Source organism: Peromyscus leucopus, chromosome 20 (genome assembly GCF_004664715.2).
Source record: "Peromyscus leucopus breed LL Stock chromosome 20, UCI_PerLeu_2.1, whole genome shotgun sequence".
In the NCBI taxonomy this organism is placed as follows: domain Eukaryota; kingdom Metazoa; phylum Chordata; class Mammalia; order Rodentia; family Cricetidae; genus Peromyscus; species Peromyscus leucopus.
The window spans coordinates 39,065,568-39,081,880 of record NC_051080.1 but is presented as its reverse complement, the minus strand read 5'-3'; the positions used below and the strand labels follow the sequence as shown (position 1 = coordinate 39,081,880).

Genomic DNA, 16,313 nt, shown 5'->3' with positions numbered 1-16,313 from the left:
AAAGACACCACTGACCTAAGTAGTGAGTTCACCCAAACTTCTGACCTATAGGACTGTGAGGGGACTAACAGGACTGTAGGGGGTGTTTATATCACTATGTTTTTGGTAATTCATTACAGAGAAACAAACAGATCACTAATACATCATTTGACCCAACAGTCCCATTTTGGGGTATTGACCCAGAAACCTTTATTTATCCACATACAAATGTGTACTATAGTAGTAAGAGCTACTTTCTTCAGAACTGGGCGTGGCGGTGCACACCTGAACCCAGCACTGGGAGGCAGAGGCAGGAGGATCAGGCATTCAAGGCAAGCCTGAACTACGTAAGACCTCATCTCAATTTTTTTTTTTTTTTAATTTAAGAGGGGGAGACATTCGTTCTGCTTGGCTAGGATCCATTCTCCCTTGAAAACAATTTTACTTTGGAGAAGCAACCATCATCTCTCATGTTCAGTCCATGTAGGCTGCACAGAGTTGACCATATATGTCCCAGGTTCCAGGAGGCATTAATCAGGCCAAGCGAGCATGGTGATTATACCCTACTCCAGGGTAAGGAGACTCGGTTCCAGGAACTTCAGGGAAAGAACTTCTTTCCATTAAGGATATCAGCCTGGAGCTGCTGTTCATGCAGCCCGTGAGAACAAAGGGACAGTGAGGAGCACAGAGCTGAGCTAAGGGAGAGGTCCTCGAGCCTGAGACTGTGTTTGAAGTCATTAGTCCCCCACACTTCTCAGTCAGGAACCAACTCAGGCTTGGTTATCATTGCTGGGTTTTTGTTTGGTTTGGTTTGGTTTGGACAGGGTCTCAAATAGCCCAGGTTAGCCTTGAATTCTCTATATTCCGAGGATAACTGTGCTGGTTAACCTTGGTTTCAGCCTTACTGAACCTGGGCACACCTGTGAGGGATTCTCCTGATTAGGCTAACTGAGGCAGAAGAAGTGTGGCGTCACCTTGGCCATGGTGGCCCCGCTGTAAGCAGGGCAGAGGGGCAGCTGCTGCTTCGTGCCTGCTGGCTTATGTTTCGCTAGGCAGCCCTTCTACGCTGCCCATCCTTCCCTGGCATCAGAACCCAGTCTCTTCAGCCTTCCAACATGGCAGGAAGACCAGCGCTGGAATGGGCCCATGGATGTAGCCAGCCTCACGGACTAAGTAGCTACTGATTCTCAGCTCTCCGGTGTGGAGACAGCCACAGCTGGAATCAGAACTGTACGTCGTATGCCAATCTAACAGACTCCTTTTACTACATATTCATTCTGTCTGTTCTGTTCCCTAGAGATCTGGAACACAGTGATCTCTGGACTCCTGGTCTTCCTGCTTCCACCCTCCCAAACGCCGGGATTTCACGTATATGACACAATGGCTGCCTCCGATGGAAACACCGGTCTCCCGAGAGGACACCATCTTTTCCTGCTGCCCTGAAAACAGGAGTTCCCACCGCCAGGGGCCCACACAGCCAGAGCCCTACCTGCACCAGGAGGTTCTGAAGCCCGATGAGCAGGGAGAGCACTTGTGATGTTCCCAGAGGAGCTAGGACCGTGTCCTCAGGAGCTGACCTCAGTTGACCCTCTGAGGGCACCAAGGCCACCAAGGCAGAAGAAAACCTTTGCTGCAGGGCTGTCCGCAGGAATCGTAGGATGGCAGCTGGAAAGAGGAGACTCTTGACGCCCGGTTCCTCCCCGCTCCCCCATCTTCCACCCAGAAGGGGAAATGGTGCTGATAAGTAATTATGGTCTGGGTGCATGGCCCTACCTCAGAACCTGAGGGAAAGGCTTTTCTCCTGCTGGGAAGTCCACACCATACCTGAGAGGAGTGCAGATTTTTTCTTTGGAAAGCTGAGAGCTTTCAGCACTTGGCTGAGTTCCATGGATAATGTCTGATGAACCTGGCAGAAAAGCGGAGGGGGGGGGGGGGGGATATGTGAGGGGGGGGGGGCTAAGCCCAATCAATGTTCTGGAGACGTGGGTAGAAAATGGCCTGCCCACTTCCTGTTACACCTGCTACATCAAGACATCCTGACGTCAGCAGCGTGAGGAGGACAGTCAAGCCTTTGCCTAGAGAACTAACTCCCCTCTGAAGTCATCCCGGACATCAACAGCCTCCAGGAAGCCTCCTTCAGCCTCATGTGTGGTTTGGTCTCTGGCTCTCCTCACCTAACTCAGAAGACCTAGAGTCTGACACACCAAATCAAAACCTTGGCTCTAGCCAAGGGTGGTGGCACATGCCTGCTGTCCTCTTGAGAGGGGAGGATTGCGAGTTTGAGGCCAGCCTGAATTATAGAGCGAATCACTATACAACTATAGTGCGCAAGTGACTGCATCTCTCTCAGCCTGCCCTGCTTTCCTCACCTGTGAAATGAAAACGGTGCTCCCTGCTTTCCGCTACCTCCAGAGTTACTTTGGAGACTGGTTCAGGAGCACCATAAGTAAACATGAGCCTGGTGTCCAAACTGAGAGCTAGACGGGGCGGCAGGTTCAAAGCCGGTCTGTTCTGCTCTCCTCCACCAGAACAGGAACTGTCAGAGGGCAGCGACTTCGACTCGGCTTGGCTCAGAGTCCAGCACAAAGCAATTCCTTAAACATCCTAGACTGAATTAGGACCGTGGAGCTGGGTGGGAGCAGGTCGTCAGCCAGGCACATGCCGATGGCCAGGCGCGGTCAAGAAGGGGGGAGGAGGGACAGGCTTCTACCCAGACACATCACCACAGAAGTGGCCCAAGCTCCTCACAAAGAAAAACAGAGAAGGCTTCTGTTCTGAGTCAACCCTGAGACAGTCACAGCGACACACACCTAGAAAACCACACCTGGGAGGTAGAGGCAGAAGGATGAGGAGTTAAAGGCCAGGTTCAGCTACATAACAAATCTGAGGCCAGTCTGGGTTGCATGACACCCTGTCTCAATAAAATTAAAAAAATAAATAAATAAAGAGACAGGCATGGTTACACACGCCTTTAATCCCACCATTCCAGTGGCAGCGGCAGGCAGGTCTCCATGAGGTGGAGATCAACCTAATCCATAGGTTGCTCATAGCAACCTACACAGCAAGCCCCAGGGCTACATAGAGGAATCCTGTTCTCAATAAATAAATAATAAATAAACAAAAATCAACCCCAGGCAACACCATACAGGGTCTGCCTCAGCACATAACTGCCATAGTCTGTCACCACCACAGGAGTCCAAACTGATTCCCTTCTAACAGATGAACCGTGTGGCCATCACTAGCCTGGGAGTGCTGGGGTGCTGGGCAGATACTGTGGAAGCTCGGAGACGGACCGCGAGGTGCAGCTTGGGGAAAGAGATACTTGAATATGAACTAGCCAAGAGTGGCGCTCACAAAGGACACTGGGCTGACAAGGACCTCCAGAAGGACACGAGGTTTTCTGTGCAGACGTCCACGGCTCTCGTGTCCCCTGCACCCACCTCCAACGGTGACAATGACAACTAACTACTTGTGGCACTCTGCGTCTCGCCACTGGGCACGGCAAGGTCACAGCTGGCTCCTGCCTTCTTGTCTAAACCGATCTATTCGTTCAGTCCCTCGTTCTAGCCACATACACACACACCGGCTTATCACTAAATCCGTACCCAGGTCCGAATTGGCGCCTTTTTATGTCTTTGCTCTTATTGTACTCAGCCCTGGAGCACCTTTCCCCAGCCCCTTTGCCGGACAGAACCTTCCTTCAAGGCTTTACTTAGAAAACACATTCCCTAAGGCGAGAGCGAATGCCCTAAGCATTTTTATTTTTCTGTGCTCTGAACACAGCCTGACATGGAGGTGATCCGTTTGTGAAGAGTAATTTAAACCAAGCTGTCAGTGACCCTGACTCCCTCGATTCCCACTTTGTAGGTCTGAAACTCAGCGTAGCTAAGTATTTTGCCAAGGTCACACAGCTAATACGCCACAGAGCTGGGGACGGGGACTCAGGACTTCTTCGAGGGCTGTCTCCTGTCCCAAAGACATGGCACCAGACGCTCACCTGCAAATTGCCCTCGTGCTGCTGGGCAGAGAAGGAGGCGGTGAGCAGCCAGGCAGAGCAGAGCAGTGGAGTCCTGGGAGAGCCCCCTTCGGTCCAGGTGAGCGCCAGCATCTTCTCCAGGAGCTCAAGCAAGGCCGGGCTGCTCAGCAGAACAGCAGCAGCTGCGAGGAGGGAGCAGAGGGCAGGGGCGGCCGTCTAGCCTAACACCTCTGTGGTGTGGGGCGCCTGCGGCTAGGGCTTCGAGCATACAGAAATAAACAAACGCGGCTCATCGAGGGGACCCGAGGAGCCTTGCACCCCGGAGAATCACAGACTACCAGAACTGGAGGGTCGGGCTCATCATCGTCAACCACACACGAACACCTCGATATGTTTTAAGAAGAGAAACCCAAGACCACCGAGGACCCCCGCCACTGGCCTCTTCGGTGACTCTGCCTGGGCCCCTGTACCTCTTTTCTGGCTACTGGGCGTGGTCCTCTGAAGACTCCAGTACAGGAAGTTGAAGGAGGGCTGTAGGATGTCCACATCTGCAGGGCTGCACTTCCCACACAGCTTGCTGACTGCAAGAAACCAGAGTCCCCCAGGTAGCCTATGTGGCACAGCGCTCCGTGGTTTAAGTACTCTTACACTTTACACAGATGTTGGCCAACAGCTGGCAAATTTCAGAGGCCAGTCTCAGGGGAGAACACAGACATTCTGGCACAGCCAGCGGAGAGCAGGACGGTGACAAACTCGAAGGGATGTTTGTTCACACCCTCCGTCTGTACAAGCCACGTAAGCAACCCACAACCAACTGGCAACCTGAACACACTGTTAGGAGTTCACTTGTCAAGGGAATCCTCTCACTGTGCATGCATCAGCCTGCTACCTTAGCAGTGGTCCTCACTCCCTAAGACCGCCCCCCAGCCACTTAACCATCCCTGCTGCATTCCCAAGGGAGTTCGGTGACGCTGGATGGACAAGTCCTATACTTGCTATCCTCCTGCCTCTTCCCCCTCCTTCTTCCTTCCACCCTCTCTCTGGTTTTTAAGACAAGCCTTGTGTACCCTGGACTAGTCACTGACGATGGTACTGACCCCCTTGATCCTCCTGCTTCTGCCTCCCAAGTGCTGGGATTACAGGTGCACGCCACCACTCCAAGCTTTCCTTTTTAAAACACAGAATCTTGCTGTACAGTCCTGGTGATCTTGAGTTTACAGTCTTCCTGCCTCAACCTCTAGAATTCTCTGGTTACAGGTAGACACTTGTATCCGGTGTGTTCTCTTTCTTGTATCGCTGCTTTCTGGCTAACTCGACTCCTATTCAGCCTCCAAAATTCAGGTCGGGGATTCTAGTGTTGCAGGCTTTCATGAACTGCCCATTCTGGGCCAGGACTCTTCCTCCACTTTCTCCTCCTTCCCCTCCTCCTTCTTCTAAGACAGGGGTTCTCTGTGCAGCCCATCTGTCCTGGAACTCACTCTGTAGACCAGGCTGGCCTTGAACTCACAGAGATCCTCCTGCCTCTGCCTCCAAAGTGCTGGGATTAAAGGCATGCATCACCACACCCAGCTAGGCTTTTCAGTGGTGCTGCTATCTTTGAGTCAGCCATGTTCTTAATTCCACGAACCTCATTGGCTGAACTGGGAGGGAATCCTCTTTGGTCTGTCAGAGCCCCATCTGAGCTGAACAGACATTCCTTACATCTCCCCAGGAAGAGCAGTGCAGCATTACAAACACTGTAGAACCAAAGATGACGCAGAGTGGAGCAATTACATGGCCTCTGCCAGAGGTGGGTAAGATACGCAGTCACGCTTAAGCCAGCTGAGGTGGAGCATGCATGGAGAAATCCCCAGGGAGCCATCTTTCCCCATGTGGGGTGACACGCTCCCTTGATGAATTTTGTCTACCATGTATGTGAGTACAGGGATGTCCCCCAAATGGGTGACGGACCAAAGCGCAATCCCTGAAAACACATACGGAACGAGATTATAAGGAGCTGCTGTGAATAAACAAAGTTTAAAATGAGGAAGTTGCTGGAGAGATGGCTCAGTGTGTCCAAGCACCTGCCACAAGGCCTGAAAACTTGAGTTCACTCCCTAGAACCTACAAGAAGATGTGAGGAGGGAACTGGCTCCAGAGTTAACCTCTGACCTCCACACACATGCTGAAGCACACCTGTGATCACGTACAAATCATACACACACCGAATAATAATAAATGTCAGTCTCGCGGCTCCTTCCCTGAGTGATAAGACACACAACTGAGGCTGCCTAGAGGGAGCATGCCTATTAAAGCAAGGAATAACCGTGTGAAAAGGCCCTGAAGACAGAACCCTCCATGACAGCCTCTGATTGGGCAAGAAAAGTGGATAGGAGGGAGGATGAGATAGAACATTGGTTCAGAAAGATTTGGCTTAGGCCAGACACGATGGCATGCATCTGTAATAACCAATGTTCAAGGGGCTGAGGCAAAAACAATTCCAAGTTTGAAGCCATCACGGGTTATCTATACAAAACAAAAAATATTCAGTCGGCAGGTTATCTCTGTAACCATTCTGCCCAGCTGGACTGCTCGTCTGCATTCCTAGCCAGAGCAGTCAGGACACCAAAGAGCAGCACTCTAGACAACATTTCCCTCTCATCCTGGAAGCCCCGCCCACCTCTCCACTACCGTTCGGATCCTACCCAAGTCTCCTTTCACTTTAAGGCAGCCACATCACACTCTGACTTCTCACCGGCTCGTGGTCGACTGGGCAAGAAGTCTCCCTCAACAGCACCTCTACTCCCAAAACAGTCCTTTCCTCTCTCAGACAGAAGGACTCAAGAACAGTGTGTAAATGTCTACTATATTTCACATTTCAGATTAATCAAAATCATTCTGTGTTAGCATTTAATGCAGTCTAGGATGGCCCTGAATTCACTAAATAACAAAGGATGATCTTGCGCTCCTGATCCTTCTCCCTCTTAAGTACTTTTTTTTTTTTGGTTTTTTCGAGACAGGGTTTCTCTGTGTAGCTTTGGTGCCTGTCCTGGAACTCACTCTGCAGACCAGGCTGGCCTCAAACTCACAGAGATCTGCCTGGCTCTGCCTCCCGAGTGCTGAGATTAAAGGCATGTAAACCACAACCACTCAACTAATAAAAATATTTTTTAAAAAAGAAAGATGCGCAGAGAGCTGTGAACTGGATGACCAGAGATCCGAGTCAGCTGCGAGACAGGGAAGACAGCTGGCCAGATACTGGGAAGCATGACCTGCACAGACTGTATCCAGAAGGAACTTGTGTGCCAAGCACTACACATCTACCCAAACACATATCTGTATCTACATGAGAGACGGTCCATCTTACCTATGAGCTTTACACAGGCAAGGTCCACACAGCTTTGCTAGCGAACATGCAATGGCCTTTCTGACTTCACTAGAGCTGGTGCCTATCATACACTGATTGTTACTTTGTTATTTGGGGTTTGGGTTTGTTTTTAGAGGGGGTGTCTCCCAAATACTCCTTTACAATGAGTAGAGGAGATCCAATGACGCCCCCAGGAACAGACAACTGACTTGTTCACATCTTCCGAACCCAGTGGGCCCCGCCATACTCAGCCTCGGGCCCGTGGGCCCTGTCTTGAGCAGCCAAGGCACCTTGGTGAAGCAGCTTCATGGCCATGCTGTCCAGTTCTTGCTCCGGCTCACTCCTCAGCTGCACCAAGGAGAGGAGGTTCAGCAGCAGCGGCAGGTTCCCCGAGGCTACGGAGAACAGAAATGGGCTGTTCAGAGAGCTAACTGACCTCAGCCCACCCAAAGGTCAAACACCTCCCTGCCACAGACAGCCCTGAGGAAAGCCACTTGACTCTCATTTCTTCTCATGGGGACAGTAGTAGCTCATACACTGGACGCCAACTCTGGGTAGCCATTGGGAATTCATTACTTCACTAAAGTCCATGCAAAAAGACACCAAACAGGGACTTTTGTTCCTATTTTGCAGTTAGGAAAATAAAGCACATAGTCATTTCTCACAGAGGTCCCACAGCTCCTGAAAGGCAGGGTGCTATGCTCTGAATGTTTTTAAGCCCCCAATTCCTATGCTGAAATCCTAACCTCCAATGTGAGAGTACTAGGAAGTGGGGCCACTAGAAGATGATTGAGTCATAAGACACGGTCCCCATGAACAGGATTAGTACCCATAAGAGAGACTCCAAAGACTAGTCACTTGTCCCTTCCGCCTTATGAGGATACAAGATGTCTGAACATAGTGGATTCTCACCAGACATCAAATCTGCTGGGATCTGGACTCGGGATTTCCCAAGACCTGTTAACAACATCCTCTTGTTCACGAGTCACCTAGTTTATGGTGCTCCGTTACAACCACCGAAACAAAGACAGATATTGAACACACATCTAAATCTATTTCCCAAGGCTTTTTCTTTCTTTCTTTTTAAAATTTATTTATTTATTTATTTATTTATTTATTTATTTATTTATTTATTTCAAATAAAATAAATTATAGTAAGAGAAAACCAAAACTAACACATCTGAATAGGACAGAACAAACAAACGAAGGAAAAGAGCCCAAGAAAAAGCACAAGAAACTGGTGATGTTTCTTGATGCAGAAACCCACTGGTTCACACACTCAGGAATCCCATAAAAACACTAATCTTCTTTCTAAGTATGTGGTCAATTTTGGAGAAAGTTCCATGTCCCACGGCTTCCCCCCGCTCCCTTTTTTTTTAGTCAGGGTTTCTCTGTGAAGCCCCAGATGTCCTAGAACTCCCCTTGTAGACCAGGCTGGTCTCGAACTCAGAGATCTGCCTGTCTCTGCCTTCCAAATTCTGTGATTAAAGGAATACTCCACCATACCTGCCTATAGTGAATCTCTAAAAAAAAAAAAAAAAAAAAAAAAAAAAAAAAAAAAAAATGTATTTTCTTTTGTTTTGAGACAGGGTCTATGTAACCCTCCCTGACTGTCCTGGAACTCACTATGTAGACCAGGCTGACCTCAGACTCAGAGATCCCCCTGCCTCTGTCTCTCCGATGCTGTCACGCTGTTACACCTGGCCTAAAATTTATTTGTTATTATTATTATTATTAGAGTGTGTGTGTGCACTCGTGTGCACCTGCAATGCAGGGGGGGCGGGAGGAGGGTGCAACAGCACAAGCATGGAGATCAGAGGACAACTTCATGGAATCAGTTCTCTGCTTCCACCTTTACATTACAGTCCAACTCGACTTGGCAGGCTGCTCAGCAAGTGCTTTACCTGCAGAGCCGGTTCCCTGGCCCAAACCTTACTGTAAACAGTACTGTCATCCAGACACATCTTGTTCTTCGCTAGGAAGGAGGTGCTTGGACTCTCAGAACTCCAGTGTTCTTTCAGGACTGGGCCTGGGAGCCACAAACCTCTTCCCACTTGCCCTTGATGGCTCAGAAATTTAGTTTAAAAAAAAAAAATCAGATTCTTGGGCCAGGTGTGGCCATGACAGCCTTAATCCTAGCACTCAGCAAGCAGAGTCAGTGAATCTCTGTGAGTTTAAGGCCAGCCTGGTCTACAAAGTGAGATCCAGGCCAGCCACGGCTACCCAGGGAGAGCATTTTTTAAAAATTCAGATTCTTGAGCCAGGCATGGTGGTACATTTGAAAGGCAAGTGGATCTCTATGAATTTGTGACCAGGCTAGTCCATGTGAGATCGTCTCTCAAAAAACAAAACCAAAATCAGATTCTCAAAGAAAAAAAAAATCCAGCCTCTTTAAAAATAGCTAAAGACAAATCAACCCTAATTTTGAGTTTCTTCATATTGAAAAGCCGGCTTCTGTGACTGCTAGCATATCCTCCTGGAGCTCACTGGGGATTCAACACATCACAGATCCACCCTACTCCCACAGCCCTGCTGGTTCCCCAGCCTCCTCCAGATTTCCACTTTCTTTCTCCCTCTGGGAGCTGCCGTTTTTTGTGACAAACAGCTCCAAGCACATGCTGTGCGTGGTAGGGACTGGCCTGAATTTTTCTTCTGTTGCAAAACCTGATTCTCTTTCTTAGAGCACACTCCACCAAAATAGAATGGTCTACTCTGCGTGTCAAAACACGTCCGAGGAAAACTGACCTCCGGAGGTGGGAGCGCCATACTCCACCAGCAGGCGCTGCAGGATGATCAGGAAGTGGCCGCGGATGAGACCACCCACTTCGATGTCTTCGTTCTCCCGGATGAAGGTCCTCAGGACAATCAGTACCTTGCGGGCTGTGTCCATGGGACTGGAATAGACCAGGTCCTGAGAGGAGAAAGAAGCCGGAGCTCACTCAGAGAGCACACAGTCAGGGACAGGTAGACAGTGCCAGAAAGAGGGTCAGGGAATGCGGCCAGGTTGACGGTTTCACAAAAGCGGAGTGAAGTCTCACTTTGCACCTGATTTTGTACCAAATACCCTGGTGGATGCACTGACTGCTCACAACTCCTGGAGAACAGTCCCATCCTATCACATCAAGACGCAAACAGAGGCCCCGGGACATTACACAATGGGCCCGAGGTCACATAAAGGTAGTAAGTGGCCCCAGGGGTGTAAATGTAGACCTTTGGGCTCAGGGTGCCTCTCTCTTGGAAGTATGAGGGTCATGAAGAGATCGTTTTTTAGGACCAGGAACCTGAGAACCAGAAGACTACACAGAGAACAGAGATGTCCCAGGCCAAGGGAAGGATAGGCTAGGAGAGATTCAGGGTATGGGACGGGCAGTGAGGACCAGGTCAGGCCTCTTCTCTGCCACGGCATCTGCCCATCCCTGCCCCAGGCAGTGAAAGTCTTGGATTCGGGAAATGAAAAAGGACATTTTATTTTGTTTTGCTTTTGGAGTTATTTTAATGAACGTATGTTGAAGGCAAAACAGGCAGAAGGGGCACCAGTAGCTGTCTCTAATAGCTCCTGGCATCTACCAGCTCAAATACGCCAATGCCTTTGGACAAGCGAATGTGTCAGGCCAGTTAGGACAGGGTGCTATGAATCCAAGGTCGCAGACTCTATACAGAGAGGCCAGCTCCCAGTGCAGAGAAACATGACCCCAGGGCACTTCAGCCAAACAAATCCTGATGTGGTGACCACTGGGCAGGCAGGGCAGGATGTGGAAGCATGAGCATAGGGCATGGGCTTTGGAGAAACAACGATGATATCAGCAATTAGAACCTAATAACATGGGAGCTGCCCTGTTTTTATATCGTAGCCATGCATTTGTCTATACATTTTGTTTGTTTGTTTTTCCAGACAGGGTTTCTCTACGTAGCCCTGGCTGTCTTGGAACTTGCTCTATAGACCAAGCTGGCCTTGAACTCATAGAGATCCATCTGCCTCTGCCTCCCAAGTGCTGGGATTTAAAGACATGTGCCACTATGCCTGACTGTCTGTATATTTTCACATCTTCCTGATAGCTCCTCCAGTTAGGTGTCATCCCAATTTTCAAATGGGGAAACTGAGGCAAATAAACTAGTTGTCTATCAGGAAAGTAGTAGAGAGTCAGAGGTGGTAGCTTATACCTACAATCTCAGCACTCAGGAGGATAAAAGGGAGAGGAATTCCATGAGTATGAGGCCAGCCTGGGCTATATATTAATTTCCAGGCTAGCCTAGGCTACGGAATAAGAGTTGTAAATTCTACTCTAGTGTGTGTGTGTGTATGAAGGGGAGGGGGTTAATGAGGTCGCTTTACCTCCGTCACTTCACAGAGACTCAAAAGCCATCTCTGAGAATACAAAATCATAAGTTAGAGGGTTAAGGAAAATCTAGATAATTTCAGAGATAGATGTGTGGCACAAGCCTGAAACTCTAAGAACTCAGGAGACGGAGATGGGTGGGTCCCAAGTTCATCCAGTTCCTCTGCTTTAAAGAATGTGAGGCTGAAATCTAAAGTAAGAATACTTTACTCAGGGTCAAGAGAGTAAAGGTCAAGCCTTTACTACCCTGTTGTCCTTTGCTGGTCCATCCCTGCCACAGGGTCACAAAACTGGTCCCTCAGAAGCCTGTGTGTTTTAAAGGTCTAAAAGGAAAGGGATTACGAGGTCTTTGTCGGCCACAGTAAATGCTTCGTGCTGATACGTACCTCATCACATGGGTTAGTGAGAAGGTGTTGGGCGGACCCATGGCCCACTGCATTTTCAACTGTCCAAAGCTGTCCAGACTCAGAACAGAGCATCTGTGACATCCTTGTGTTCCACAGCTGAACAATGGACGTGAAAGACCACCCGTGGATAAGAGTGGCAATTAACAGCTTTGTTTTCAGCTGCTAATTACCCATATCAAAACCAGAAATTGGTCCCAGCACATATTTTTAGACTTTATTCCCTCCTGTGGCTAAAAGCTGGGAAGAAATGGTGGGAATTATATGTGTGAACAGAAAACAAAGTTGTTTCTTGCTGTTCTTTTCACCACTGATGTTTCTAGGATCTAATTTAGTAAGATTCAGTGACTGTGGTCTCCAATCCTGGCCATGATCCTTATTACCTTGGGCAATTCTATTAGCAACTCTGACATGAACATTATCTAGCTCAGACTCAGAGCCAGTGGATTAGTAAGTGATCATCTGTATGCGGTATCCGTTTAATATTCCTCTACCTCCCAGCCCTTCTGCTATCTCCACTTCACCTGAAACACAGGAAAGCCTCCACTTCCCAGATCTCTAAACAGCATCTAGCCATGAAGGTAGCTCCTTCCAACTGAGCTCTAGGCAAAGGGAAGTAAAAGCCTCCTGTGGCCTGATGCAGCCCCCTCCAAGAAGAGATGAATGGGACAGTATACATCCAAGGGTAAGGCCTGAGCCGGAAGGATAAAACGGGGCAGTCCACCCCTTCCCGAGAACACAGAATCTAAGGGTTTGGTCTTCTGAGGTTCACTTTCTCTTTGGCTTGCTTCTCCTAAGAGCTTATTTTCTTTGAAACTGGTGGCCCAGGACAGTTTTCAGCCAAAGTAGGTAGTCTCCACCCTAACAAGGCCGAAACTGTGAAAGGAACTGGAAGAGGAGATAATGAGCCATACCTTTTTCATATTCATTATAGATTTACATGTTTACTTATTCATGAACTCAGTACTTGGTGCGTTCCAAGCGCACGTTCTACCACTGATTCACACTTCCATTCCAAGGAGCTCCATGTTAGACAAAACCACTAAGTACATGGTTGGCATTTTAAGACTGAGCTTGAGGGCGGTGGTGGTGCACACCTTTAACCCCAGCACTCGGGAGGCAGAGGTATGCGGATCTCTGTGAGTTTGAGGTCAACCTGGACTACAGAGTGAGTTCCAGGAAAAGCGCAAAGCTACACAGAGAAACCCTGTCTCAAAAAAACAACAAAAAGAAAGAAAGAAAGAAAGAAAGGAAGGAAGGAAGGAAGGAAGGAAGGAAGGAAGGAAGGAAGGAAGGAAGGAAGAAAGAAGGAAAGAAAGAAAGAAAGAAAGAAAGAAAGAAAGAAAGAAAGAAAGAAAGAAAGAAAGAAAGAAAGAAGAAAAGAAAAAAAGACTGAGTTTGGAGTGGTCAGAAGTGGCGTGTAGACTTTCATTGGCATCAGCACACAGGTAGAAGGCTGGCACAGGTGAGCCAACCCGGGAGAAACGCAGTGAGTGAAGTTCCTCAGGCAGAATTTTGCAGAATACCATCTTTAAGACCTAGCCAGGGCAGAGGGAAATCTCCAAGACACTGAGAAGGAGCCTCAAGAGAAGGGTGAGGAAAATCAAGAGATAGCATTCCTTAAATCCAGAATGTGCCACTAAAAAGAAAGTGGACAGCCATCAATATCTACAGGTCACCTAAGATGATGACCAACAAGCCTATGGTATTAGTTACGGAGACATCCTTGTTGTCGTGGAGATGCAGTTTTCAGGAGCATCAGGGCCGGAAGCCAAAGGGCCGATCAGTTAAGGAGATAGAGGTGAAAAGCTTGAAGTAGACAATTACAGTAGGGTTGTGCCAAGGAAGGAAATTAAAACATAAAGAGCAGGAGGCAGAGACTCAGGAGTCCATAGGTAAAGGGAGAAGGCCTTCAGAGCAACTAGAGCATAGTTACACTTACACACACACACACACACACACACACACACACACACACACACACACACACCTCTCTCCTCCTCTTCCTCCTCCTTCTTTTCTCCTTCTTTCTCCTTCTCATTCTTTTAAACCCAGGCTGTCTTCAAACTCACTCTATAGTAGAGGATGACCTTGAACAACTGATTCTCCTGCCTCCACTTCCCAAGCGCTGGGATTACTGGTATGCATTTCCATGCTCCGTTTATGCAAACTGGGGTGAAACCATGGGCCTCCCGCCCGCTAGGCAAGCACTCTGTCGACTGAGTCGCATCTCCCAAAGCCTGCCGTCTGTGAATGCAGAAATGAATGAGAGCACCCACCAGCAAAATGAGCAGGATGCTAGGCGTGCTTCTGAGCATCTGGAACAGGGCTGCTAAGTTGGCAGGAAAGATGGTCCGTCCGGGAGACGAATCGTCATCTAGGTTCTCATAGTTGCACTCTTCCCCAGAAAACCAAAGTTCCAGGGCACGATGCCCAAACCTGCTCATCAGCCCTGGATAAACCAGGAAGAATCTGAGCAGGAGTGGGTGGTGAGTGTAGACCAGGTGTAGGTCTGAGATGCCCTCTAGGAATTTTCTGATCGCACTGATCACAGCCTGGAGGGAAAAGAAAGCAACTAAATACACTTTGCAGAGGGCCTGAGACCCCAACAACGTAACCAGTGACCGAGGACAACGTACTGGCATCTCAGCAATCCCAGTCCATCTCACTGCTCATCCCGATGGGCTTCGAGAGAAAACCCCACCCCACAGTGCTTGCCTTTTAACAGCAGTTCTCAAGCAGGAGCGATTTGCTCCCTGTGTGATATCTGGTTGAGCCTGGAGACATTTCTGATTACCATGACAGGGAAAGTGCCACTGGCATCTACTAGGGACAGTGCAGGAATGCTGCTCAATACCCTACAATGCCAGCCAAGACCCTCACAGGGGAAAAAACCCAGTGCAAGACAGAAGTTGTACTAAGGCTGAGGAACCCAGCCCTACAGTGACACCTCAGGGTAATGGAATATTATATATAGTTATATTATATATGTATATATATGTGTGTATATATTATTATATATTATACTATATCATATTATTATATTATATCATACTATATCATATTATCATATTATATTATACTACATTATATTATATTATATTATATTATATTATATTATATTATATTATATTATATTATATTATTATACGTCAATATGTCTGTCTGTCTGTCTCCTACCCTAGACTGAAAGGGCACTTAGGAGAGGGCCCGGCTCAGAAGGGAGAAAGCAGATATGTGTTGAATCATTTACTAAACACTAAAACCCCACTCCTTTCCCATGGAAAACAGATCAACATTCAGATTCCTTAGGTAATCTTGACAATAAAGATTAACAAAAAGAGGGTGGGGGCTTAAAACGGAATAAAAGGGAGAAAAGGAAAAAACTCCATTATAAATTTGTGGCTTAGCCGGAGGTGATGGCACATGTTTCCAATCCTAGCAGAGGCAGGCGGATGTCTGAGTTCAAGGTCAGCCTGGTCTACATAGTGAACTCCAGGACAGCCAGGGTTACTCAGAGAAACCCTGTCTCAAAAACAAAAACAAAAACAAAACAAAACAAAACAAAACAAAAGCAGCAGGTTCAATCCCGAGCACTCAAAAAAATAAAAGAGTGAAATTAGACTACTGACTTAAGGATTGAGTATAGTAATAATATCTCTAGATTGTTGTTTGTTTGAGACAGAGCCTCACCCAGACTGGCCCAGAACTTAATATGCAGTCTAAGCTAACCAAAATTTTCCTGCCCTAGATTCTCAAACACTGTGACTACAGACATAAGCCACCACAACCAATCTAGAAGGCCGATATTCTTGGGAAATACATACTGAAGCATTTAAGGAAAAAAGAGCATATCAAAAATTGTCTGAGAATTATTTTCAAATGGTTCAGAAAGATAAGACTGGGGGAGAATAAATTAAAATCATTATTTTAAAAAAGGGATGAATCACTGGCAGTGGTGGTACACACCTTTAGTCCCAGTACTCCAGAGGCAGAGAGAGGCAGGTGGGTCTCTGTGAGTTCAGGCCAGCCTGTTCTACAGAGCAAGTTTCAGGACAGACAGGGATACAAAGAGAAACCCTGTCTCGAAAAACAAAAAAAAGATAAAATAAATAAATAAAGTTACGTTGTGGTGCTAGGCATGATGGTGCACTAAGAAAGCTAAGGCAGGGGGATTATTTCAAGTTTGAGAGCAGCCAGAGTTACAGCATGAGACCTGTCTTAACGCCTTTAAATCAGGTTGTGGTTGTGTATTATCACTTACATATTAT

General features: G+C 47.8%; 1 protein-coding gene across 1 annotated transcript in view; it reads right to left on the bottom strand.

Moving 5' to 3' along the window:
* Window positions 1-16,313, bottom strand: part of LOC114694314 (meiosis inhibitor protein 1) — a 42,964-nt gene that overhangs the window by 4,364 nt on the left and 22,287 nt on the right. Inside the window, 7 exon segments of the mRNA XM_028871236.2 lie at window positions 1,469-1,644; window positions 1,804-1,885; window positions 3,977-4,137; window positions 4,426-4,536; window positions 7,592-7,696; window positions 10,047-10,212; window positions 14,322-14,597. Of these exon segments, the coding sequence (XP_028727069.2) occupies window positions 1,469-1,644; window positions 1,804-1,885; window positions 3,977-4,137; window positions 4,426-4,536; window positions 7,592-7,696; window positions 10,047-10,212; window positions 14,322-14,597 (1,077 nt within the window).